The sequence below is a fragment of the Nothoprocta perdicaria genome, unplaced genomic scaffold (genome assembly GCF_003342845.1).
Source record: "Nothoprocta perdicaria isolate Ctin4 unplaced genomic scaffold, notPer1 scaffold_10, whole genome shotgun sequence".
Taxonomy (NCBI): Eukaryota; Metazoa; Chordata; class Aves; order Tinamiformes; family Tinamidae; genus Nothoprocta; species Nothoprocta perdicaria.
The window spans coordinates 1,993,602-2,021,118 of record NW_020454094.1 but is presented as its reverse complement, the minus strand read 5'-3'; the positions used below and the strand labels follow the sequence as shown (position 1 = coordinate 2,021,118).

The 27,517-nt window shown below is 42.3% G+C and overlaps 1 protein-coding gene across 1 annotated transcript in view; it reads right to left on the bottom strand.

Annotated features, from left to right (window-relative positions):
* Positions 1-9,792: 9,792 nt before the first annotated feature.
* SMAD2 (SMAD family member 2) overlaps positions 9,793-27,517 on the bottom strand; it is a 44,812-nt gene continuing 27,087 nt past the window's right edge. The window contains exons 3-11 of the mRNA XM_026039360.1: positions 25,015-25,104; positions 23,655-23,848; positions 23,040-23,174; positions 19,832-19,906; positions 18,507-18,560; positions 17,191-17,403; positions 15,313-15,450; positions 14,999-15,143; positions 9,793-11,721 (exon numbers count right to left, since the gene is read on the bottom strand). Coding sequence (XP_025895145.1) covers positions 11,598-11,721; positions 14,999-15,143; positions 15,313-15,450; positions 17,191-17,403; positions 18,507-18,560; positions 19,832-19,906; positions 23,040-23,174; positions 23,655-23,848; positions 25,015-25,104 — 1,168 coding nt within the window. The 3' untranslated portion in view covers positions 9,793-11,597. The remainder of the gene's footprint in view (positions 11,722-14,998; positions 15,144-15,312; positions 15,451-17,190; positions 17,404-18,506; positions 18,561-19,831; positions 19,907-23,039; positions 23,175-23,654; positions 23,849-25,014; positions 25,105-27,517) is intronic.

The following is a 27,517-nucleotide window of genomic DNA, read 5'->3' as shown; positions in this document are numbered from 1 at the left end:
AAGAAAAAAGAGAAGAAAGAAAAAAGAGAAAAGAAAGAAAGAAAAAATAGAGAAAAGAAAGAAAAAGTTTGGGAGGCCAGGTCCTTGCAGTTGGTATAAAACCAAGGCAGTGTCTGTGACTAAGAGGCAGGCCCTTCCATGGCTGGAAGGAATTGCTTTAAGTAATATATATGAAAAAATATCCTGCGGTATAAAAATCTCATTACCTTGCCAACAGCCTGAAATACAGTGTGGTTTGAGCCATACTGGAGTGGAGGATAGAAAATCCTTCTCCTGCGATGGGTATTAGCTTACTTGGGAACATTTACTTTCATGTTTATGAAGTTGCAGTGTGAACATGCCATGGAATATGGACTTCATTAGCCTTCTCATTTCAAGCTCTGCTGTGCACTTKCTTTAAAAAAWTAAAAAGAAACATCTGATTTTTCATGCCTTGGGGCTACCACAAAGTTTTTTTCATATCAAATGTGATTTAAATACCAACAACAGTTGGCCGAAGTCATACTAAATAACCAAACATGACCCAGATCCCCTTTTTATAGACTGTTCTCACATGCACGTTGCTTCCATAAACTCCCTGCATGTGAAGAGATACAGTGGTGGCCCTTTCCATCTTGAAAGTATTTTCACAAACTTATTTCCTGTTTTTTCTCCCCGTTACCACTCAGTGGAACTGCCTCAYGCTGTCACATGAGGAGACAAAATCGTATTTGTAATATTTTGTAGATCTGTAGAGATCATCAGAGTGTCTTCTGGATTGCATGGGATTTGTCTCCCAAACTCTGTGCCACTGCTGCAAAAGCTGCRGTTCCAATTTCCTTTAAATTCAGAAATCCTGAGGTCTCCCCAGGAAGGAAAGCAGGGGGGAAATGGCCAGGTAACATTCATGGTCTCTCTATGCACTTAWCTCTTATCTTAGAGGCACCTGCACCTGCTCCAAGCCACCTCCCACTACACCATTAACTTGAACAAAAGAGGTTTCGTCCTTCRCACAGACATCTACCATGAAAGTGCTCAACCCAACGCTGCGCTCAACGCCTTGGAGCCAGTGCTCTGCTCAGAGGCACGGAAGAGACACAGGAGGCCGTTTGACATCAGCAAGAAGCCCAAGGACCTTGATGGCAGCAAGTGGAGGCACCTCAACAGCATCACGGCAACCCTCTATACAACCTGCTGATCTTCCCTTCAACTGCCAATTTTCGCCTCTCAGCAAGGCCTAGTAGAAAGTTCTTCAAAGGACACAACCTCATTGACTCACAGGTTCTCTTCTTCACACCCTTCGAGGTAGGAAGCTTGGGAAAGAAAACCAGATTAGCCTCCTGGCTGAACTAAACATCATTTTAGAGAAAAATGTGCATGAATACGAAAGAATATTTTTCAAAACTGAGCTATATTAGCCATAAGGGGTCACATCTCTTCTCTCCTCCCACCACAGGCTAAGAAAGCAGATGAAAGAAAAAGATGTTGAGTCCAGAATCAGAGGGACAAAATGAGTCTTAATAGTACCAAGGGAGACTTCCAAACTCCTGGTGCCATAGAATACCCTAAAATAGTCAGAATCTGTAGAACAAGAGGGGAAGGATTTGGTTAGCTATTCCTGTCTCCACCAAATATGACCTCTCTCACAACCAGGAAAGAGGAGTTCACAAGGCGGGAGATCTGCAGAKCATCCCAGCTGCAAGGAGCAGCTTTGGAGAGCTGTGTTGACTCAAGTAGGCCCATCCCTGTCTCAGCAGGTCCGGGGAAACCCAGAGGAATTTCGGAGACTTCAACAATCTTTGCCAGGCTGGTATGAGAACTGCGTCCACCCCTCTCCAGTGAGCAGAGTTATTAGAGCTTATTTAGAGCCCCACAGAGGAACGTCGATGCTCAGGAGGGCACTTCCAGGAGTGCTCGGCTACGCAACCTGARCCCAGCTGAGAAAGAGCTTGGGCTCTCACCTGCTCAAAACCCAAATCATCAGCTTTCCTGGTCACATGGGAAATCAGCAGGCTGGGCRTGTTCACATTGGGCTAACCCATCCTTGAAATTATTTCAAAATAGATCTTCTACCTGGGGGAAAAAGCAAAACTGCCCTCAAATCATCTCCTACAGCGTTCAAGGGCAAGCAGGAGGGGAGTTGCCGAGACAGGCAAATCCTGTTGTCTTTGCACCAGACCCAGAGGGTAATCGGGACGGCCTGACAGAGGAAAAGGCAATCTTTTTGATATAGCAAACAGTGGTTGACAGACCAGCAAGCTTTGCATGAAAGCCTTTTAAAATAACCYGGAGCTTTAGGGCATGACTGCGAAATTTCGGTTTCTCCTGGGACTAGACCAGGCCTAGCGAGGTTGCCTATAGGAGCTMCTCACAAGCCGTGCTTGTGAGCGCCAACGTGAGGAGACACAGATGTTCCCTCCCAACCACCGAACGGGTCCTGCCGCGGCACCGAGGTGACCAGGTTGCTGTGGGAAAGCCTGGCAGCACCCAGCTCCAYGTGGGAACACCCGGAGCAAAGCCGATGCAGGAAACCTCCGAGGAACAAAGGCCCCATGCCCAAGAGGGATAGACACGATGTGACCACGGTGGTTGGCTGGGAAGTCAACAGTGGAAGCGAGTTCAGACTGGGCACCCTGTCTATGGGAAGCCCAGGTTGCCTTGGCAGGGAGTCACAAGATGCTTTAACATACTCCATGCCCACAGGAATATGTGATTCAGCCTTTGTTCATGAGTCCTGGATGAACATACAAAGGCCAGGCTGTGTTTAGAGACTGAGTAATCTCATTTCTTGGAAAGGTCCTTATCACTTAAATTAAAGGCAACCTCGTATATTAATACAAACAGTAACTTGCTGGATCTGAGAATTTGCAGGAAGATCAAAACAGGAAGATCTTCATGGAATAGCAGCCTCTATCCTTAGTGAAATTGTAACTGAACTTCTTCCTTGTCACAGATACCTCTAAAACCTGCCCCCTAATCACCTTACACTATTTAAAGACTATATGTATACATATATATATATATATCTGTATATATATAAGATCCCTTAAAATGCTGTGCTTAATGGGTTTAACAAATATTTTTATTCTTCAGTTCCTCCTAATTTCAGCCGGCCAGGAGAGCAATTCCAGCTGGAGCTACAGCCCAGTCCCAGCAGGGCCAACACTGCCTCCTTACCTAAGGATGAGAGCCACCCTTACGAGTCCCACTGGATCAAAACCAAAGCAGCTCCACGGGCGAAAGGAAGGGAGCCAGACCACAAGACATACATCCCTTGTCCCGTAGAAGTCACTTCAAACTTTCCATGACTCAGAGCCATGGGCTGCCAGTGGCGGGAGCCCATCAAAACCCTGTTGCGGCTCAGTGAAATCAGCCTGGGGCCGAAAGGCAGGAAGATGTGGGATTTAATCCTGCACCATCAGGTAGCTGGGATCAAGAAATAACCTACGAGCTTAAATTAATTAAGAACACGTAGCACTGACACACACAAGACGTGCCCAAAAGCTCCGGTAAAATATGGGTGTAAAATACTRTCCGCCAACTTACCCATTTTCTAACTCTGGGTACAAATTGCTCCTCCTACCCTCACTGTGCCTGCCTTGGGCCTCCTCCTCACAGACTTTTAACAGACCATTTTCCTCATACTCCTCCACCGTGGTGGTGGTTTGATGCCTGTGTGGAGAACCTGAGGTCTCTGCCATATTCAGCAACCTGAAAAAGYACCTTCAAAGGGTAAAAAAATCTGAAATTATGGTCATGTTATCTCTATCCCACTGATGCAAGTAGTTCAACCCTTTTAATCTTCACTTTAAATTAGTTCTTTTTCTGTTGGGAAATGGCCACTAAGGGATTTGTCTTACAATAGGGTTCATGCTTGACCTTGAGGCCTTGTGGCCTTGGCCACAGGGAAAGTGAGGACAAAAAACCTACAAAAAATTCCAGATGCCTGCTCAGTGAAAGGCTGGACTTGTCAACACCAGCCAGACTCCGTGACATTTAAGAGTAGCAGAGGAGGAGGGAACAGTTCACCTCTAAAAGTAGAGTTTAGACATCATTAAGTTTGGCATTAACTTGATCCCTGCTGGCAAAAAGTCTCATAGTGCTCATACATGGCCACCTAGCATCCAATAGATTCATTTTTCCTTGAATTGGGAATGCTGATAAATACACTGTGACCTGCAAAGAAGTCCACCAACTCCTCCCTGCTCCCTTGTTGTTATAATCCAGCCATTTTTCTTCTCAAATAGATGTCTCTTCAGGGATGGAGCTCAATATTGAAGACCTACAAATGCACTTCAGCTCAACTCGTTAAACTGGCTTTTGACAGGGCAGGCTAAGCCTATGGGGCAGACTGGAGCTGTTGAAGCCAACCACAAAGAAGTCAGCTAATCCATTGCCATGTATATTTTGTCGGCCATAACATTTGCAACGTTAGCATGGCCAGGGCTACCTATGGCCCTGCTCACCAGCAGCTTTGCAGTGCTGCACGCCCACAGTTCTTCAGCAGAGCCAGCACCAAGGGGTTGGCACTCAACCACTTCCAGAGCCTGTCTGTTCATATGGACACCAACAACTTGCTCAAATAACTTACAGTTGCCTTTTTTGTTCCACAACATCACTGAGGAAGCTTGAAGGTTTTGACTCCATCCATGGCCAGCTCACACATAAAGGGGATGCAGATCTGGTGACAGCAGATAGGGCTCAGAGAGAACTCACCAACTGCAGCCGTTACCATGTAATTATGGCATTATTACAGCAGCTGAAAAACCCAATGATTCTCCAATTTCAACTGGTTGACAGGGAATGAGGTCCCTTAGCCAGTCATTCTACACTTAACACTTAAAACTAAGCGTCTTCAAGTTTAACTAAGTTCAAGCAAGTTAAACTAGGCTTTGGACCACAAAAGCAGGCAAGTTTCAACCCAGTACTCTCATTAAAGAATACGCTGATCTAATATTCTACTTAGGGACCTCTAGATCCATGTAGTGCTTTCTACACATTTAACGACTGCTGTTTGTCATGAAACAATCAAATAATTTTGGATTTAAACAATTTTTAGCATGAAATCAGGATGCAGAAGATTCAGCAAACCAGACCCTTCTGCCAAGTGCCCCCAAAACASTGTCTTTGCAGGCTGAGATGTCCTATTTGCTGATGAGCACTTGAACACTCCTAAGGTCCTTTTGGGCTTTCGTTCCCTGTTCTCACATAACAGCCTGGACACATAGAGCACAAGTCGTGTCAGATCTTCWGTCTTCAGCTTCTGTTGCTTCTAAAGGGGCTATACTGAGCCTTAGCTTCAGGATTAAGAGAAATGCAAAACTAGACTCGTGCTCCCATTTCCTCAAATSCATTAACCCTGCTCCTTTACTCCAACTCCTCTTTCAGTACAACACAAAAAAGCTAGATGTGATTTTTTTTGGTGATCTTTAATTAGCAAATGCACATTAAAAGAGATCAGATACTGCTAAAGGTACTTTTTTAAATGCTGGAATTTCACTGCTGAAGCTGGGCATCACACACACCCTCCCATTACTTTCAGCTCCACCACTCGCCCTGTTCCACTGAAACTTGAGCATTTCTCAATCTTGGCCCTTTGCCCATTTTAACTTCTTACGCAGCACAAACCTCAAAGTCTGAGCACATCATAAAGATATTTGCCCTCACATCAGTACTAGCATCAGCTAATTAATAGCTGTGGGTTTTCCTCCCAYTGGGCTATCAGAATCCTGAAGCTGTAAAAGGAAAAACAGCATCCTTATCTCCAAAGGAACTATTGTTTCCAAGTTAGTGTTATCTTCCCAAGACTATCTACAAAAGGAGGCGGCAGGTCTGGTGTTCAGTGTAGAGCTCAGTGCTGCACGTTAGTCCCTTTCGCAAGCCAGGCCCTGCCACTTCCCCACTGCTAAGACAAGAGTCCAGCTGGTGGGACATCCATCCCACCCAGAGAAGAGCCACTATCTGCTCTGGCAGAAGGGACAAACCTGAGCTTCACCTGCCCTTGCCAGGTCTGGAACCAAACGCAGGACGAAGCACCGTGCAGGCAAAGAGCACAACTACCGCAGCTCAAACCCAAGCTCAGCTCAAATCCAAGAGGAAATAGTGCCTCTCCTCAGGAGCTGTGCCCGTTTCCTGGCAAAGTGCCTCTTGTTCTTCTCGGCACTTGGGTAGGACAGCCCTGTTTCTCTCCCAAGCAGCCAGCGTCGCCTAAGGCGTTTCTTTACCCCGGGCTCCTTCAGGGGTTTCACAGGAAGGAGAACACCAACACCCAGCTGCCCTGGGGAATTTCCATAGAATTCACCTTCCCACAAACTCCATAGCTTAAGAGCATCTCAAATCCACTCTGTGAAGTCCAAGGATCAACTCCTGAAGGACACACACCACCAATTAAACTGTRAGTGCTTCTGGCTTAACTATGCAGTAGTTTGATCTCAAAGAAATTCAAGAATTTTGACAAACTCGGCTTATCTATATACTAGGACTCTATTCCCAGTCACACTGCCTCATCTCTGAAGAGTTTGGAGCATATCACAAATAACTGGAATTCCCTGCTCCAGCATAGGGCTCTAAAACCAGAACCACCTCCACTTGTGCTTCCTTGCAAAATGCTGCATGCTTTAGTCCCTCCAGCCTCCCTGTCCAGTAATTCCCGACTAAAGGTGACCAATTGCCTAGACAATTCCTTTCAAAAGATAAATAAGAACTGATGGGAGAGCATCCACCTCCTTCAGAGATAAACTGCAACTGCTGAAATCYATATTTAATAACCACTTCATCAGGAGCACATTGCTCTTAAATACAATTAATTCTTAAGCCATAACCTTGAGATATTTTACTAAAGCTTTAGACAAGGCCACGGCTAGATACTGTTAATACAGAAACACCAACAGAATCTCCAAAGCTTCGAGGGTTGTGAATTAAAAAGAAAAGAGTTGTGCAGGTTGGGCAAGACTCTATGTCATGTCCATCGCCGCTATTCCGAAAGGACCGGAATGAACAACTGGACTTTATTACAATCCCTTCTGACTAGATCTTCCATAGGGGGGAAGAAGATCAAGAGCATCAAGGTCTCCCATCCATATCCATATGCATATGGATATGGATATCCATTCTTGCATATCCATTCTTTGACATCCATTTTTCTTCTGCCAGCCGACTAGATTTAATCCTGGCTACAGTTAATGAAACAACAGCTAACATAACATCAAAGGCCGTTCTCAGCTTTGAAGCCTCCGTTCCAGTTTTTGTACCTGCGACAACGTATTACTAGAAACTTAACTCTGCAAACTGAGCTTTCCCAAGAGAAGCAGCACCATCCACCTTTCCTACAGGAAAGAGGTGGAGAAGAGGATCAGCACAGGTTGGGATGGTGAGATAGTACCCAAGCTTAAGAGGTCAGGAAAAGACACATTTCATCAGTATTTTCCTACTAGTAATAAACCTTCAGACAAACAACAATTTGACTCCTTCCCTCCAGAAGGGCTTTCAAATATAGCTGGCATGCTACGTGAGAGGGGAGTRTTTCTTCTAGCAAGGACAGAAGTTCATCAGCTCTTCAGAATAATGATGAAGACCTTGAGTGCCCCCCAAATCAGGTTACAGACAAACTTGTTTTGGTAAAAGGAAGACGGCTTCATTCTTCAAGTAAAACACTTTGTGTGGGTGTAGTGAAATCCTGTATTTCACAATATTTTAACTCAAAACCCAGCTGCATTAAAACTTCAGTTTGCAATGCTAAAAAAAGCTGTAACCACAATGAAGTATGACAAGTTTGAAGGTTAAACAAAACACTTTCAGTTCACCGTGCCAGAATTCAGAGCTGCTATGGAGGCAGATGATTATCAACCCCCCAAACTTCACACCCTCCTACTTCAACATGAAAAGTCAAGTTGGGCACAGTGAAGAAAAAAAACTAGTAAAATACGCTAGGTGTGATTTCTACTTTTTACTGTGTAAATTACTCCAAAGCTACTACTCCTGAACATCTAAGCAGCCTACTTTGATGGCACCCAGGCTTTTATTTTTTAAATAAAATAGACATTTATACTTACTCAAAGCATTTAAACTAGGCACCTTAGCCATGRGCCTAGGCTCTCTGATGGGAAGCAACCAACCGCATTAAGAGCTCACTTCTAAACTATGCTATTTACCTGCAATCAGTCTCAAAGAGGTAAAGTACTGATTAAGCACAATGCCCTGAATGAGAACAAGATAACACGAGTGATTTCACGACATTCAACATTTGTATAACAGCACCTAGAAGCCAAACCAGGTTGGAAGACTCCATGCAAGACACTGCAGAGCCAGCAGAGAATTCCTGCTGCAGAGAGGAGCACGTGAACAGGCAACCTGCACAAAATAAAGGGGGAATTACAGAGATGAGCATCCACCAACCATCCTTACACTTTAAAGGTGCAAGATGCCAGGCTTTTGACCTTGAAGTGCAGCTATGCAACTGGAAGGAGAAGTTTTAAGCAAAACTGTGGGTAATTCTGAAGGATGGGCATGGGTCTCTATACTTGATCTGAGTGCATCCAAGCAGCTACAAGGCAACTCAAAAACACTTCTGCCCTCAGTGCTTGCACAAGCTGACTTTTGATAACCTGATTGCGGCAGAACTGTGAAAATCAAGATCAGACGAGGCCAGTGCCACACGACAGACCAGCACAGGTACGAGGAATCCCAGCCCTAAATCATGCCGAGAGCCATTACATACTCATTTTTTCCAAGCTTCATGATGCAGAGAACCATCCAACTAGCCAGGCTGAAGAGTAGCCAACTTGATTATTCCTTCCTTGATCAAGGGTGTATTAACAAAACTGAGAAAAGTAATTCACTTCTCACTTGCGGTTTGGACTCAGGTGCTTTGACTGGCAAAGCAAAGAAAGATGAAGTCACGTTCATTACGTACCACAGGCAGAAATCTGCATTAAGATGCTTGAGGAGGCACTGGTYGCATTTTGAGGAAGAGCAGACAGCACTGGGACAAGTCAGAAAGGCACTGGATTTGGAAACAGGAACAGGTTAGAGTTACTCACAGACTGCCAAAGGCATTTAAAGGAAATACAGACAAGCAAACATCTCAAGTGCATAGTAGTTCCCTTGTTCCACAAAGCTGCTGCAGAAACATTCATGGCACGGAAGAATATTTTATATAATACGAACAAAAGCCATAAAAACTCAACTTCTACACAGACCGAGCTGACCTTGCACGCAGGCGCTGCCACAGGTCCACAGATAATGCCAGGAGTGGCCTTGTACACTAACTACTTGGGAGTGCACAACGAGAACCCACTACTATCAAGGTTACTGCGACGCTCAAGGCGAAGCAAGGAATACTGCCACGGCTCAAAGGGAACACACAGAAACCTGCAGCAAGGAGACGATGAGAGAATGAGGTCACCCAAGTGATTCAAGCTGCAACCTGCTCGTAAATGCAACGGAGTCTTTCACGCAGCCAGTCGCTCTTATCTAACTGTTTCATAGGTGAAGTAAACATCTGAGCCAGTAAGGGAATCATTTGTTTGGTAGAGAAAAAGGAGCTACTTTTATAAATCCGATGTGGAGCAGAAGCCTGTATCACACAACAAAAACAGAGATCCAGAGCCTTCAAGACAGCTGTAGAGAAGTGATTTAAACCAAATGACACCTTTCCAGCCCTAATATGCAGGAAACTTGCCACTTACTTGGGTTGGTTAGAATGATTCCTACCCTACAATAAGAAATACACACACACATATACATATAAATATAGTAATTGCTAATAATAAACAACCACCGTCATGAGAATTAAAACTTTTATTAGTGTATTCACATATTAGGCAAATGCAACACGCATGAAGCTTATTTCTTAGGTTCACAAGTTCTACCAATACATTAGTCTACTGGTAAAACTAGCACAAACGGGTAACTGCTTTGCCAATTTTTCAAGAGTTGTCTGGCCCACTTWTTCAAGGCTTGATTTTTGGTATTGCTTCTATGCCCTAGTCATTACGGCATAAAAATATCCACCACTATCATCAATTCAGTCAACTGATTAAAAGCTGTAACACTGGCCACATTTTTGTTCTCAAAGCGAAGTTCTCACTAGCTGTACTTACAAAGTACAGGGCTAGTGTAATGGATGAAACAACAGGAAAAAACAGACAAAGGCAATCCTGCTACTGCCACAATAACAAAAGAATGACAGACAGCTAGATCACAAGATTGTTAGTAAGATGTATATTTTTCAAGTCAGAATAACCCTTCTATACAGTTTCCCAACCCTTCCCCAACCCAGACTTATCTGTAGAATATACTTCAGAGTATTTTTAATATGGTGCAGCTGTAGTGTCCAAAGGTTCACAATAACATGCACTGTCATGAAGAACCTACAAGTCCTCCTTCGCTGGTCATACCTCAGCAACCACTATCCTAGAGGTTTTGCAGAAGCAACTACTTTTAATAACAAGGCCCATTATGACATTATGAATGCGTATGATCTGGTATGTAAGTAACCTATACAAAGCCACTCAGATCAGAAATTTAAAGTTCTGTTACTGAAATATGTTAAGAAGCTGCATCTATTTTCAACCTATACGAAAGAGTCTAGTTTACCCTGGGAGAGGATTTTTCAAGGTACTTGGCTTCACAAATGAAAAGTGAGACTCTTAGTGACATCTGCTTCGTTGCAACATACAGATGTAAGGGCTTAGCCAATAACCTTGTCTATTTAATCCAGTATCCAATGCTACAAAAAATTCTCATTCCATGAGAAAAAAAAAGCCACTGATTGCAAGGATTCAAGACACAAAAACGTCCCAAATTCATCAGTGCCAGCAATGCCAGCGCATCTACTGCTGGCAAAAGGTGCCTTAACTCAGATGGGTAGGGAAAAGTAGACTCCTAGTGTGATGGATACTTGGAATTTAAAATATGAATTCATTTTAGGCCCCATTAAGCATACAATGTGTCTTAAGATTTCAGAGAGGAATCTCAGACATTTCTTTCCCTTCCAATGGAGGGATTTTTCTTTTTTTTCTTTAAGAAGGCAGCAAAAAGTTAAGCTTTTCTACAAGGAAAGTCTGCTTTTTATGCTTAGGACAACTCGAAAACCTGCTTATATAAAAAAATACAAAAGAATAAAGGAGTAGAGTCTCGGAATTTTGAGAGATTTGCCCCAATCAAAAAAACAAACATCTATTTATGGGAACTAAAGTGTAGAACAGCACAATACTGTGATGTTTGAGATCATGATACATTACCTGTACATATACTTAACTATTCATGTTATTGATAAACCATTAGGACACTCAATTATATACCCAATAAAAACACCATTAAGAGTCTTTAGAACTGGCCCTTCTTCTTTCTGAAGAAGGCATTTCTATACACTAAATTTTCATCTAGTATCAGAGTATAGGAAACAGAATCCACAAGGTGCTTTAATTGATGAGACCTCAAGTGCTGTTTTCTTTTTTCTTTTTTTTTTTCTTTCCTTTTTTTTTTTAAAAAAAAAACCTTTTTGGATAGTAAACAGTTCATGGGGACCACACACAAATACTACGACAGACGAGCTGTTATATTAAGTCTGTTGACTGGACTTGGTATTTAGCCCACTGGTAACGGAGGAAGGAGCTTTAGGACATGCTGGAGCAGCGTACTGAAGGGGAGCCCATCTGAGTCAATACTTTGTCCAACCACTGTAGAGGTCCGTTCAGATGAAGCTCAATCCAGCAAGGAGTGCTTGTTACCGTCTGCCGCCTGCAGAAGGAAGGGGAAGAGAAGAGTCAGAAAGCAGCCTTSGTTGCCATACAGGCCTCCCTCACCTCCAGGTTTCCATCTGTAGGTACCACACAAAGATAAGAATCTGAAGCTATTACATAACTCGCTAAGGTTTCTCAGCTAGTCCTTGTCAACAGTTACAGTCCTATATCTTTAATGTTCAGACTGGAGTTTTTCTCCGCAGATTAAACCTACAGCAGCTGCTTCAAGTGCCGTACCAGAAGTCCTGCTTTCAAAAGGAGATTCACAACTGAAGCTGAGCTGGTGTTCACACCAGTCAGCCTGACGCAGCTGCTATAATCTTCAAAGAGCTTGTGTGCATAACTGGGCTTGGATGTAGAAGACAAGCCCTGGAAAAGAAGAAATAGAAACCCTTTGCGGGGTTCTATTCAGAGGGGCTGAATGGCACAGCACTATCACAATCATAAGGACTGCTTTTTTAGAGCCATCATCAAGAGAAACGTAAAAGGGAACTGCACGAGACGCCGTCAAAAACACTGCAWCGTGACACAGTACGTGGTTACACAGTGTTAAGAGATGTTATCTCAAAGGAACAGCAAACTTTGTCTCCGATTTCCTGTATTTATACTTGTACATTTGTTTTGTACTATAGCATCCTCACGCAAACCATTTCAGTAAAATTTTTATGTTTCCTTTGTCTTCTATATAAACATATCTGTATTTTTCCAGGATAGAAGCCTTTAATTAAACATAGAAACATACAAAGCCTCTGTAATGCTGAAGGGTTGCCAGCCTGCACTCATCCTGCTGTGCGTTTTTGTTTTAGGGATCTGCCGTTCAAAACACTTCCCTCCCATTTCCTAATTAAAGAACTCGGGATTGGACATCCTTTACCTGAGAAATCCTGTTATTTCACACTACCCACTGCAGGCACTGGAGTTTTCTTGAACTAGAACGACAGGACTACTGCTGCTAAGCCTGCTCCTAGCAATTCCAGCTATTCCACAGTCAAAGGAGTCAAAGATTCAGCGGCAGATTAATGGGGCACAAAGACAACCCCCCTTCACTCTGGCCTCAGCACTGCACCCCTCTGCTCTAAATAAATCTGTTTATATAAGCGAGAGGAACTGTAAAGGCAGGAAAGCTAAGCCGGCGAGCGGACGGATTTCAAGAGCTGTCTGTGGTTTTCACATTTTCTAGGACAAGAGAGCGGCTGGGGTCTGCGCTCCCTCAGCGTTCCCAAAAACACTGTTATCTCAGTCCCAAACGCCGGTGCCAAAACAAAGCGATCCAATAAAAGAACAATCTAAACCACAGGAAATACAATTCCATTTAGTCCCGAATCCTCTCCCAAAGAAGGAAGCGCGTTATTCCAGCGCTGTCAACTCCCCTGCAATGTGTTCCATACCATACTTCCTCCCCGCTTTGTAACTGGTTTGGTTCAACAGCCCGAACTCTTCACGGAGCTGGCAAGAGAGAGAATAGTGGCAGCCCTTTAATGCTCTGCTCAAATTCTACTCTTTTTTTTCTACTTTTACCCATGAGTTTCCAGTTTGCACATCACACCATTTCTTTGCTATAGTCACTTCTACTTCAGTTTCTTCCAAAGATGATTCTGTCCGAACTTCTAACCTAATCCTCAGCGCAAGCCAATAACATATCAAGCAAATATTAACTACTGGTCTGGCTGGATTGATTTTACTCCACTTCACCATCTACTTCAACCATTCAAATTATAACCATTTAAATTCCCAGTTGTGTGGACAGCTGCAACCCCTTCTTGCTCTAATCACCACTGCAGCATAGCCCAAAGGTTCCTCCATTGATTATTTATCGGCTCTGTATTGAACAGATGCAACTTTACAGTTTCACGCCAGTAACCAAATTCTGCTCTCTTCTGGCAAGGTTTCCACTGGAACCTTTTCAACCCTATGATCTCTGAAGGGTTTACAGATTACTAACAACCAACATTTTTCCCCTTTAGAAACAACCTTTAGCAAAAGCCTCCCCGCTGCTCTAACCCAGCACTGGCACTTCATTCACTTCCAAGTTGTCTCCCTATCATCTGACGGATTAAGCCTTTCTTCTGTTCCGATTTGAATGTTGTATTTAATTATGCCTAAGTGTGTACCTACTCCTTTTGAGCCAAATCCAACAGTTCTTTAAACTCGAGCCAGGTTTTTTTTTTCCCCTTCTGTATCTCTCGCGAACAAAGAGGTACCAATTTATTCCATTACTCAAATATCTCATTTCATCTAATTAGGTTTTTACAAAACTGGCTTCGCTTAGCTGAGAGTCCTCCCCCACATGCCGGTGCTCACATCTACGTGGGTATTCTACAGGGCAGATAAAAGAATCAAAAGACCAGGATGTGCTGTGCTACCAACACTGTATCATTCAACTTCAAAATCAGGAATAATTTAGATTTAAAAAGGAAAAAAAAAGCCATGATGTATTGCAATAGGATATGATGTGATGATATTTCTGCTCTTTCAGGGAACATTTTTTAGATCTGTTTAGGGGATTCTTTTTTTAAACCACAACTCTAAACTCTCCAAAATAACAAAATCTTCTTTAAAACTGCTCACTTAGAAGTCAGATGTTTTTCTTTCCCAATTCCCATGTCACATTAAAAACAGGCACCATCCTAAGTTAGTTCTTAGTTTTGCTAATAGAGAATGCAATTGGAATCCATTCAAAGGCAGAAAAAGGCCTATTTTTCCCCCACTCAAAAAACCATTTTTAGCAGTTTTACCACATACACGCACATAGTCATCTCACTCCTGCAAAGTTTTTCCGCTACGAGTTCCAAAGTATTTGCCATCCCTTTAAACACATCTTCTCCAGCTGTTTTATTCTGCACAATGGCCTAAGAGTCGCTCCAACTTTCTCCCTTGGGTTCCATCTACTGAATCCAACACCACATCCTAAGCAGTTCCCTATACCCTACACAGACTAAAATGAGGTTTAGAGCAAGTAATTAGAGCACAAACGTCGAAATTTCTGGATGCAGTCAGTGTTTTCCACTGACCACAATAAGCAAGCAGGACTGATGGGTGAATTTGATGACATTTCTTGCTCAACAGTTGACTTCCATGCAATGCCCAAAGCAGGTTACTTGCCTTACTGACGTAGAAGCTCCACAGTTGAGGGGAGAAGAAAAAAAATGTGTTTAACCTGCAGAAAGAGTAGCTACAGTAATGGCAGGAAGTCTATGGCTTTGGAGCCAGACAGAAACAGAGCACTGCCAAAACAAGAGAATGATTAAATTTAAACAGCATTTTTATTTTCTTACCTGTATTCAGCTCCCCATCCTTTAACAAAGCTCATTCTTATGGTACACATTCTAGTGAGCTGATAGACTGCTTCAAAACCCTGATTCACAGATTGAGCCAGAAGAGCAGCAAATTCCTGGTTATTAAAGATTTTTAGATTGCATCCTACAAAAAAAAAAGAATAAAAAATAATGAGGTACAATTAATGTGTACCCACGCTAGCTACCCAGAAGCCCAAAACTGTGAAGAAAAGCAAATGAATGCGTCCAAAGAAAAGCAAATGAATACATGCATTGGATTTTGGAGGGATAAAAGACCTTTTCAGGCTACTAACCTGGTGGAATTTTGCACACAGTTGCAGGATGCCAGCCGTATCTTTGATTACAGTTGGGGCTCTGAACGAAAATTGCACTATCACTTAGGCACTCAGCAAAAACTTCCCCACCAATGTAGTAGAGACGTACTCCCCTTCCTGTAACGAACCCAAAGCAGCTCCAGTTACGATATGGCCCAAGCAGATTTACAAACAAGGAAGGTTTTTTCTTTTTTCCAGAGAAGGCTAAGGCTTTTCTTTACAACAGCAACAGAAATCTGTTATCTAGATGACCACACTGCTGGGCTGACAGCTGTAGCAAGAGCAGAGCACAATTAACTTGCATATTTTTCCTCTCTCAAACACACACCATTGGAAGGAAAGGTGTAGAAATATTTCATCAAGAGGGAGCTTGAATCTTCTACTGTGGAAGGGCTTGCAACCAAGTCCAGGCTGGGAAGCAACTGTCATTCCCAAAGAACTTTTTCACTTGAAGAAATACTTAGAATTGGAATAAAAACAGGATCAGATTAATTATCAACATTTATGCTGTCATTAAGTATTTTATGTTTCAAGCAGCACATGCCACTATGATAATGGGGGAGGGAGAAATAAAAGCAAAGACAAATATTCCCCTCTACAGACTCACCTCATGCACCCACACTACTAAGCATCCCACTGTGCAACTGCTTTCCCTGCTTCCTTGACAAAAACAATGGGACTTTGTTCAGCTCTACYACCAAAACAGACCCCAAAGTCACCACTTCTCACTTCCAAATTGTGGTCTTGTTCTGAGTGGGGGAAAAAATCTAGATATTTTGGCAAGAAAAGAAGCAATAATATAGGACTGATCTCTAAAAACAAGCTACTTACGATGAACAGATCTTTTCAAGGCCCTCGTTTCTAAGAATCTCCCTCTTTACTTTTGAAAAAGGTTTTTCAAACCAAGTGTGATTTTCTCTCAGAAACCTCCTTGCATGTTTGCTTTTCCTCATCATGGGCCATTTTGATCAGTCAGCACAGGCATATCCTGGGTTTCTCCACATCTACATTTTAGTACATAAACATTTGGATTTGGGGTGGGAGGAATCAGAAGCTTCTGTTAAAGAGGTTTCAGTGAAAAAAACACACTARTAAACACTGCTAAGTGACGAAAAACAGAATTCAGCAAAAATTTAAATACAATTTGACAAAAACTTAAAAAGATGCTGCATTGTGGTAACTGATATTCTTTATTAACCGTTTCAAAGAAAATCTTGGTCGTGTCAGAACAGCATGTTACCCCAATGGGGGGGTTTCCACATTTCAGAAAAGTCAAGAGGTACTGTGCATGTCCAATTTGCATTTTAAAGGTTAGAATAAGCTGAGCAACCTTTTAAGCTGTAATTAGAAAATAGCAAAAGTCAACCACAAACAAATATGAATTTAAGTGCTACCCAGGGCAGTGCAGTCCAGTGAGGCCCTGAAGGCCCCAATCTGCCCACAGGATGATTCTGCTCAGTGCATCATCTTCCAGAAGACTGATGAGAGCTACGTGAGCAACAAGAAYAGCTGTACAGGTGAGGGCTTTGTCCTGTGCCTGCTCTCAGGCTGACAGCTGTGACACCGCTGCTGCCACCACCCTGGAGATGCTGACAGATGAAAGGAGCTGCTGCCTTTCCTCTTGAGCCGTCACTACAACTCCTCCCTATCGACGCTGGCTGCTGTACCAGAAGCTGCTCCGTTTCCCTCTGGGTTGGGCAGTGGGGGCTTCTGCATCTTCCTATTTGTGTCTTTAGCAGAGCAAATCATGCTCTCCTGAGCAAGCTGCCTGAAGGAGGGCTCTGCTCCTCCTGCTTCCATCACCTCGGCTTAATGGCTAAAACAAAATCAAAGAGTTAAGAGATGAACAATTTTTACCTATGTGTCGCCTTGTCATTTCCACTGTAGCATTTCTGTTCACATTGGAAAGCAGACCTAGACAAAATCGTTCCGAATTTGATGGATCTGTAAAGCCATCTACGGTCAGTGACGGTTGCGAAGCATGGAAGGTTTCTCCCACTCTTTGATTCAATTCATAATACGCTATTGAACACCAGAACGCAGGCTCTGAGTAAGTAACTGGTTGCAAGTCTAAAAAAAGATAAGAGATCAGCAATTAATAAAAGCAATGGAGAATCTGAAGCTGAAAAGAAACCTCTCTGCCCTGTTACCAGTCTTTTCCAGGAAGGAGGGGTGCAGACTTCTCAGACCACTCCTATTATATTTTGCTTGACATTGTTTGTATCTACCTCAGTAAACAGAATGGAAATCAAGGGATGGGAGGTTAGGGAATACAGGAAAATAGGAGAGGATTACGGAAGGAGGAGAAGGGGGGATCTGGTCTGACAGCAGTTCGAGTACTCCAGTATCTGTGTTTTTGGTCAGCAAAATAGTTAAGATAAACATAGTGACAAATGGTGAATGGGATATTGAGGGACTTCTGTTGGCTTTTCTGTAGCTTGCAAGGATTTKGGCAATATTAAAGTGAAATTATTGAACACTGAACCACACAGAGAAAAAATATTTATTATGAAAGTGATATTCCCTTGTTTTACACTGTTTCCATTTTCCCTCCGTCTCTTACAAGACACCTCTACATTCCTTTTATTCTCCTTTCTACTCCTCAGCAATTTTCCTCTGCATCTTTAGCTTTTGCTGCTTTACTTCCCCTATTAACCTGGCCTAATTACTCACTCTATGTTCTGAACAGCATGTTCCTGTGCTATCAGCTCCCCCTTCCTTAAACAAATCCCAGGGAATCTGATCTCTTCCCTGGGCACTTGCACACACTCAGCAGTGGCACCTGATCAAAGCAGGTCGGTAGCTAATGTGGGAGCAGCTATTGTCTTGTGGTCCCGGGTGAAACGGTGCGTTAGGAGAGCAGCAGAACAGCTGTACAAAGCAGGACAGCAAGTCTGGGGGAGGCTTGATGGCCCCCAAAGACTAGTTACTGTCCTCTAAGTTGTCCTTTATGTTTTAAATGCAGTTCCTGCCTTTCTCTTTGCTAGGAGCTCAATAGTTATAGGGGTAACTAGCACTAGTTATTAACCCAAACATATTATGTTTACTGAGAAATGAACCCAAAAGCCTCCCCCTACTCTTGTGAAAGCACATTTTTATTTTTAATGTAATTAAATATAGAAAGAGGAGTGATCACACACATAGAGAAACAACTGAAAGTATTTCCAGCTTACCCAGGCTGTGATTAACTGGGGAGAGAGTACTAGGAGACAGCTCTGCTGGAGATCCTGTTGGAGCAAAACAGATGGTTTCAGAGCAAATGAATCTCAGTATCTCAAATGGGAAGGCATGGCCATTATCTAGGTACTACTTTACATTACAATTACTTGGAATTAAGAAACCTCACAAATCCTACAACCAGTTTTCCAGCATGTCACACACTCATTTTAAATTAAAACTACATTTGATTTTCCAGACACCTGGGAACCTAAACTCTGCTCACAGAGATTCTGTTAACCTCTTAGTATCACATTTGGCAGAGATCTCACTTCATGCACACTACGTGAAGAGATCTTTACTTCTGCATAGTGTTTACAATCCAGTGAGAGATCAATGACTTCTTCCAAGACTCAATGAGAAAAGCTAAGAAAAAGTAGACAGAAAAAAATCTGAGATATTACTTCTCTATTTCCAAAGGAAGGGGTTCACCTCTCTAGAAAATAACATGTTGGATTTCCTCCTTTGAGGAAAGAGGAAGAAATAATCTCAGAAAAACATGGATTTCCCAATGCAATTTGAGCACTAGGAGGCAAAAGTTAGGTGCAAAGAGGGGTTGCACAGAAACATTCCTATAGTTACTGCTGAAGCCAGGGTTTTACGGTACCTACTGTCACACAGTGGGAAAATATTGCAGTTCTTACATAAGCGAGTGCAGTTGATTCCAATTAACTGAAAAAGGAAGCTAACATTAGCTAACCAAAAACTCTCTCAAGTCTGCCAGCACACAGCAGGAGCTTCTTATCCAACACGTTAACTATTCTTCATCCAAGGCTGAAGTCAAACAGATTATCTAGACACAAAGACACTACTATTCTTTTAGTAGAGCTTTCCATAAAAGAACTTGCTTGAAATATGGCAGAAATGATAAAGTATCAGGGACAGGTTCTTTGAAAGCAGCTTTTCTGTAACCTTTTCAGGCCTATAGACTTCTTGCCTCCAATGAACCTAACATCTTCCTGCTTGTCTTCAGCAGGGAAAGCCAGGGTAGGTTGAAAACAGCCAGCTTTCCAAGTCTATTTTCAAGCTTGCCAGAAAGGACTTGAGATTTGTAGGTTTTTGTTACGTACCAAATAAAAGGGACTTAATATGGCACAATATCTTTAAAAACATGCCCCTCGCAGGAGTCATTTTGTCCACAAAAAAATGATAGCAATAATTTCGAGAGCAGGTTACACAGAGAGCTACCACCATCCTCGTTTGAGCTAAATTCCTGAAACTGCATAGATGAATCCCAGCTAGTAATCCCTGTTCCTGAAGATGGCAAAAAGAGGAATCTTACCTGTATCCATGCTTTGGTTCAACTGCTGGTCACTTGTCTCTCCATCTTCACTGATGTATCCTGGAGGTGGTGTTTCTGTCAAAAAGAAATTCGTCTATTGGTTCAAAGGCTGGAGAAATCTGTAAGATTTAGCATTCTGGGGGTTTTCCTTAGGTTACCACAAGCCTCACATGTTACCCGAACATCAAGTTGGCCTTYTACTTTTCAGGCCTTTTTTCCTTCCAGTAGGACTTCAGACCCGTTAAATGTCTGATTGTCTACGTAAAATATATTCTCTTCTATGTCTATCAACTGCTTACTGGGCAAAGTTACACAACTCATGAACAATCCTTGTTTATTCCACACAAGGCAGGACACTTTCGCTACAATGAGTAACAATTTTGCAGTTGTGATCAACAGCTTTCACATTTCCTAGAATTACAAACAAGAAAACCATCTGGTGATTTCGAGAGAAAAATATGAGCTGCCTTACGCAGCAGAACTGTAGGATCAGCTGCCCTCCCACAGGTTAGAAGCTGCTAGATTTAACGAAAACTAGCTTTCCATTCAGCCCCCTCCCAAACTATTTTTCCTTAATACCCAACATGTGATTTCACCCATTAACTGCAGCTATATTACCTAACCAGTTTCCCTTCAAAAACTATTCATGCTGTTATTGTTCTTCACTTCCAAGTTCTATAAAAAGGAACATCTCTCCTTTCAACTAACTTTCTTTAAAGAAGGTGCTTTGCAGACTGAAGTAAACTCTGGAACAAGTCTGAAGCATTTTGATACTTGAAACTGCATCTATTTGTAGAAAAGCATCTAAAAATACCAGAGAGTACAGTTCTTTTTCTCCATTCAAAATTTTACTTTGCAATCCAGATAATGAGTTAACCAACTGCTGTTCAGGAAATAATTGTCTCTGAACCGGACAAGTGTCTTTTCCTATAAATTAGAGGCAGAACCTCCATTTCTTTAGTGAAAGTGTTTGATCATAACTAATCTCTACTACAGCCACAGAATTGTTATTGAGACAGAATAAATACATTTAACTACAATGTCATCAAAAAGCAGAAATGTGAAGCTAAAGTTTTTTCACTTRAGAATTAAAATCAAATTTTAGGAAGTACGTCAGARATTCACAGCAAGAGAAGATCAGAAYGAAGTCGGCAGGAGCAAATCAAGCAAATAAAAGYGAAAAATCACCTCTTTGGTGCATCCCATAAAACTACCATGCTAAATATTAGAGATTCACGACAAAGAAAACTCAAATCGGCATTTAAAATGAAAATGAAGGAAAAACTTTGCTAGTAAGAAGTATGATGATAAAAAAATATTGTTTTGAACATTTTTATACAATAAAGTGGACTCCACCCACCCTTGAGTAACTTGTCACGGTTAAACCCACAGCCATGGTAAAGGTCAATAACCATTTCCAATCTCACCCACACCTCTGTTTCCAGCTGCTATTCTGGGCTCTTTGGCACAGATAATTTCCATACCTAGTCTATCTGAGCAGCTATTTCCCCCACCTAGCACTATTAATACTGCTTTTGGGTCAGAGGTAGAGCACAAACACAGCTGGAAATAAATGCTCAAACGCAGCATTAGAAACCATTAGCAGGGGGAATGCTGCCAAAATTGTGGACAATGCTGCTCAGCACATGGATAGCTCRGAAGGGAACACACGGCCCCAAAAGGACACCCCAGTGCTTCCATGGTCACCAGAATGTGGTGCAGGTGTCACCTATGGCAGAGGTGACACCAAGCTCTTTATAGCCTGGATATGGAGACAGTGTCGCAGTGTGGTGGTACCACGGCTGTTACTTGGGTCTGCAGCTCAAGAAAAAGGATCTCTGTAGCAGGCTCTGGAGACACACAAGAGAACCTGTGAAGCACTTCAGATTAGTTAGCCAGGTCAAATAGAGCAGGACTCCACAATATGAACTGAACAGAAAGGGGTTAACGCCAAGGAGAGGAAAGACCTCTGCAGAAATTCAAGCTGCGGGGAGCTGCATAAGCATCTGAAGATCATGTGAACACTCACAACCTCCTGGAGAGCGCTTGCAAATTACTGTCTGCACTAGCTCATTTACCTAATGCACCGAACTTTCAGATGGTTGTTTTCCAGCAAGTTGTCTGCACACACACTATCTAAAGCCCTCAACCTCAAGTGGGGCAAAAAAGAAGTTTAAAAACAGACAYCAACTCCCAAGACTTTAAATTGCTCTCAAAAGATCTGTTCTCCTTAGCTGGAACAAACGTGCCACCAATTAAACAGACCAGATCTCAAATATATTGCRATTTTAGGTGCCATTTCAGTCCAAGATATATTCAGGGAAATGCAAACAGCCTTCTGCCTAAAACATGCACATACGCTTTGTACCCTACACATTTTGATGCTCAAGGCAGCAACCTTATTTTCTGAATTTTTAGCACATTCACCAGTTTGGGGACATTGCAAGGTAATTGCATTAGATGTCAGTGAGAAAATTTCAACTTTGAGTGATTTCACACTCTGGGCAATTTCCTGRAGAGACAGGAAACAGGAACTTAGGGCAGGAAACAGTTGCTGATTCCACTGAACAAYATGGACACGTGTATATGTGCGCTCAGGAGCGGCCTCACGTTTGCCTGGCATGGGACGAAGCAAGCAGGTGGAGGAGGAGTCATTTCACTGTTCCATTTTATTACACTGTTTGCTCCTATTAAATTAGGGACACAGGTATATGGACATAACAGGAGCAAACACACAAATAGATTTTCATCGGTTACAACCTGTAGCTCGAGAACAACCCAAAACTGTAAGCTGCCAGAACAGTGACATAGAAGATTTTCTCCAAATCATATACTTACGTGCTAAGAAATCAAGCAGCAGTTTACTACTCAATCTCCAATGTACAGCATTTGGCAATCCCTATATATTTTGTAAACCAGGCTTAATGCACAAGGCAAAGGCCTACTTAAATGCACTAGTGATGTGAACCCTAAGCTACTTCATTGTATTAACACAATTGCACATGTGGTTTCACACAGGACTGTGCTTTGCAAGTAACTATTATCAGATACTTCAAGAGGAATATATACATCCAAAAATCAAGAAAATAAGAAAACATGTATTTGTGCATCTTCTAAGCCATTTGATCACTGAGCAGGATGAAGTTACCACCTGTGTTCAATGGTACAACATTAACTTCAATTGTAAACAGTATGTTTAAGAAAATACCTGGTATGTAATTGCTCTGTGGTTCAATTCCAGCTGGAAAGTTAGTGTTTTCGGGAATGGAATGGGTATAGTCATCGAGAGGTGGAAGTTCCGTTAGGATCTCGGTGTGCCGAGGCACTAGTACAGGAGGCAAGACTGGGAAAGAAAGTTTTACAGCGTTAGTTGGACTCAAAACATGCACACTTCACTTATGTGAATAAAATGGGAAGAAAAAGAAATCTAAAGTCTAAAAATTTCTTTTTCTTGAAGATTTCTAATTGTTAGCTTTCCAAAACTGATCTGTGACGTCCCTGTTGAGTAAAATTACTCCACGTCGCCTGAGGTAAGCTGTTTCCATTCTCATTTTCACATTGGTTCATACTTAGCCAACTGGAAACTGCTAGCAGTACTGAAAGCAGTTATCAAAAGCATTCAACACATTTGTAAAGTATGGATTTTTCAGTAGCTTTACTATTAAAAGCTTTTAGTGGTTAGTATTCCTCAAAATCTGTATTTTCAATCATCTTGTAGTTCTGGCAAGAGAACACAGCATCCCCTCCTATTTTTCATTTAAAACATTATGCTGAGTAAGTACAGACAGATGCTGCTAGAGAACRGCCCAAACAGTCTTCCTACCTGGTGTTTCCACTCTCTGGTAGTGGTAAGGGTTTACACATACTTCATCCTTTTTAAGATTAAAAGCATATTCACAGTTTTCAATTGCTTTAAGTTCATGGTGACTGTGAAGATCCGGCCAGCGCCACAAGCGACAGTAAATGACATGTGGTAGTCCTTTACGGTGAGATACCTGCAGACGGCCATCGAGAGATCTATATGGGAAAGACGTTAAGAAGTATTTATAGACTGCATGCTGCCTCTTAATCACCTACACAACACGCAGGGGATGGGGAGCTTGTTCATTCTCAGAATTCAGTGGATTGGCACTGTTAGAGACATTTATAGGCTTGCTAAAAGGCTGCAAAACGCAAGAAAAATGACAGTATCGAACAGTGCTTTAAATTATTTTTTTGAGCTGCACAAATTATTGCCAGTGAGTTTMGCTGAAAAGCCACTTTACCTCCAAGTATTTAAGATGACTGCTTCACATACATTTTTTTTTTTTAATAATAAAATGGTTGTTTAAAATATATATGCATACACTTAACACTCCCTTGAGTTCCTAACCCCCCAAATTTGCTGCGGCATGGATGCTTTATGGCTTTAAGCATAAACATTCCTGCAGGACTGCGACTAAGCCCAGAAGCAGCCAGCTGCCCAAGTGATCCACACGGCAGTGCAAGTGCAATGCAAAAAGCACGAATGCCCATCTTGCAACTGCCATGCAAAATGCACCAATGTACGGGCTCTACAGTTCATCTTCTTGACTTCCTCTGCCTTGCTACCAGCTGAAAAYGTTTTGCTAGTTTTAAGACAGACTGCATATGCTTACACAAATGCAGATGTTTATGATCGTTATGGGATGGGAGACAAACCTCAGTACACAAATTAAGTAATGTGACATGAAAAAATAAAGACCCTGTTGAGAATTTGCCCACCATATTAGCTACTGAAGAATTTGCAAACAATTCTTTAGTAGCTCGTAGCTGATCCAATTAGTGAGATTTAACCGAAAGCTTGTGGCATACAAAGCAGTTTAAACACTTTGTAAGATTAGGTCTAGAGGAATTAAGCATCTCAACTTTGTTAATATAAGTACAAATCACATTAGAGCTCGCATTTAACAAGTCTTCCCATTCTTTCAATGGCACTGGCGTGAAAAAAAGGAGTACTCCAGAATTAGAATTTCATTGGTCAAAACATCAGCTGAGAACACTTAGATTTCTATACTGGCAAGCAATTATTTTTAAATGCTGTACCATGAGAGGCCTAGGAAGCATTTTAGTCTATTTTACAGCTAAAGCATCCCCCTACAGACCCTCCAAAGCCAATCCCTCCCACAAGACTTCTATGATGCGAGAGAGGGCAGAATATTCACCTGGTTTGTTCAGAGAAGCTGTAAAGGCCTGTTGTATCCCACTGATCTATCGTGTTTGGTGTACTCAGTCCCCAAATTTCAGAGCAAGTGCTGTGCATAAATTGAAAACAAAACAAAACAAAAAAATTGATATGAATATGGAACGTGGTTATTCAAAACACCATGATGTCAAACATGGAAAAATGTACAAAGTAGGTCCTTTCACATAGAAGATAGAGCATTGTCACGTTTGCATTTAAATGGGCATCTAATGCTATATTTTCTATATGAAGGAGGCTATTAAAATGGAACACGTGATTCAAGGTAAATGATCATGTTTTTAAAAGGTGAACCAGTTCTCTGGTTTTAAGTAGTCAATACAGTGGTAAGGCTCCTTAAAACAGGCAAAACTTCCTCAGCCTAGCTCTTACCAAAATTTAAAGGGAGCTTCAGGTTGCTCTTTTTTGTTTTTAAGCATAAACTGACCTAACCTTTCAAACAAACATCACTAGTGGCTCAAACTGAACTGTCAGAGCCTAACTCTTGAGGTAAAGAATATACCTCAGTGTCAACCTCATTCTCCATGCAGATACTAACTTGCTGCTTTTCCTAACACAGGAAAATTTGGGTTCTGAGAAAGAGCATGTGATACCTAGTAATTACCATCATTTTCTGTATCCCCCTTGGTCACAGAACTAAACACTATTTTCCACAAAACACAATGTTTAACAGATTTTTATAGCATTGTACTTTAAGGTTTAATTGCAGACTAACAAATGTTCAAGTGGTAAATCAAGCAGACCAGGAAAGCAGGAGGAAAGGAGAGAGGACCCTTTCCTTGACAGAACTGCTCCTGTGACAAGATCAGAGCAGCAAAGAAAGCTGAGGCTCCAGTGACAGACACATATTAAGAGCAGATACAAGTAAACCAAGAAAAGCATAGGCTTGCAAATGAACAGCACGTCTTCAAATCATAGATGAAGCTCGGCTCTGTCACAGACTTGTTCTGTGACCACTGGAAACGTTAGTTTCTTTTAGCTAACCAACACTAAGCTGGGCTTTGCATCTCAGCAACGAAGGGAATTTGTTTGATGAGCCCCTTGCAAGTGCACCAGCTAATCACAGTGCCTGCAGTTTCAYTGGATAGTAGGTTACCTTTGAAGTTAAGAGTCTCTGAAAAGTTTACCATAAAGAAGCCAAGTTTGCCAAACTCACAGGCAAAAACACCAGCTTTGATATTTAAATGTTGATTTAAATTGCTAAGCTCCATTGATAAACTTACAAGGTTGGATTCAGTGCTTTAACAAAGAGAAGTGACCTTTTTAATTTCTCCTCCTTTCACAGAGAAATTCATTGATGGATTTCATTAGATTTGGAAGACAGCACAGTGCTGCACTTACGGTTGCTTTATACAGAAAAAGGGAGCTGTTAAAGAAGGTGGCAAAACTTCCAGGAAGTTCTGCTTAGAACTAGGATTAGCATCAATGATTTTAACAGATTGTCTGCACAATGGCTTTACTCTCGTTCCAATAACTCATGATCAATCACTCAAGAGCCATCTGGAAATCAAGCTGGATGATCAATAACCAAGTGAGCTCCACATAGGTCTTTTCCTGCCCCCTAGCAGAAACACCTGAGGAAATCAAAGGGACTCCCCAGTCTCCTACTCACATAAAAGATCCACTGCCCAAAAGGCTCAAGACTTTCCCCCCAGCCTCCTCCCAGGGCACCCGGCCAGCGAACCAGGACTCTTAACATTCCCAGAGACCCCGAATCAGAATGAAATTCCTCACAACCATAAAGGCAGACTTCATATACAGCACTTCSATGAAAGGCCGCAGTTACTACTGACACAATATGTTCATTCACACACGAGCAACAGCTCGAGGAGGGGCCGACACTCCTACTCATCCCAGCTCRCTGGTGGGTGAAGGGTGGCTTCTGGTTTGAACACCACCAAAACCATCTACATGAGAGTCTGTGTTTCCTGTCTCCCCTTTATGGAAGCAAAATAGAAATAAGAGGCATCCTCTCCTAAGCCTGTCTTTCTAAATGGTCTCAAATCTCTTTTGAAATGAAAGGRTCGGTCTTAGCCTTAGTCCATACAGACTCTGGAAGAACCAAGGACTAACATCTGCATGCACAAGCTAAACACGGTCTGGAAGCGTTCCCAGGCTCTGGAAAACGATCACGTGCACTCCAGAGGACACTGCCCAGCACAGGTCCATGCCAACGAGCGCTCTCCCACACAATTCCCAGAGCTGAGAGGCRGCACAGGACTGCGACCACTGGCACTGGGCGGTTCAGAGGCAGCCCCCCTGCCCTGGGAGAGGGGAGTTGAAGAGCGTGGACACGGGCAGTTGGGAGCCAGTTGGCCCCAGTGCCTGAGAACATTCCCGGGCACATTTGGTTTATTAGGAGAGCAGTATCCAAGCTGTATCACCATTTAACCGTTAGCAAGCAGACTGTCCTCAAACCAGAGCCCTGAAGGACACTTCAGGCTTCGTGTGCTGTAGAACAGGGA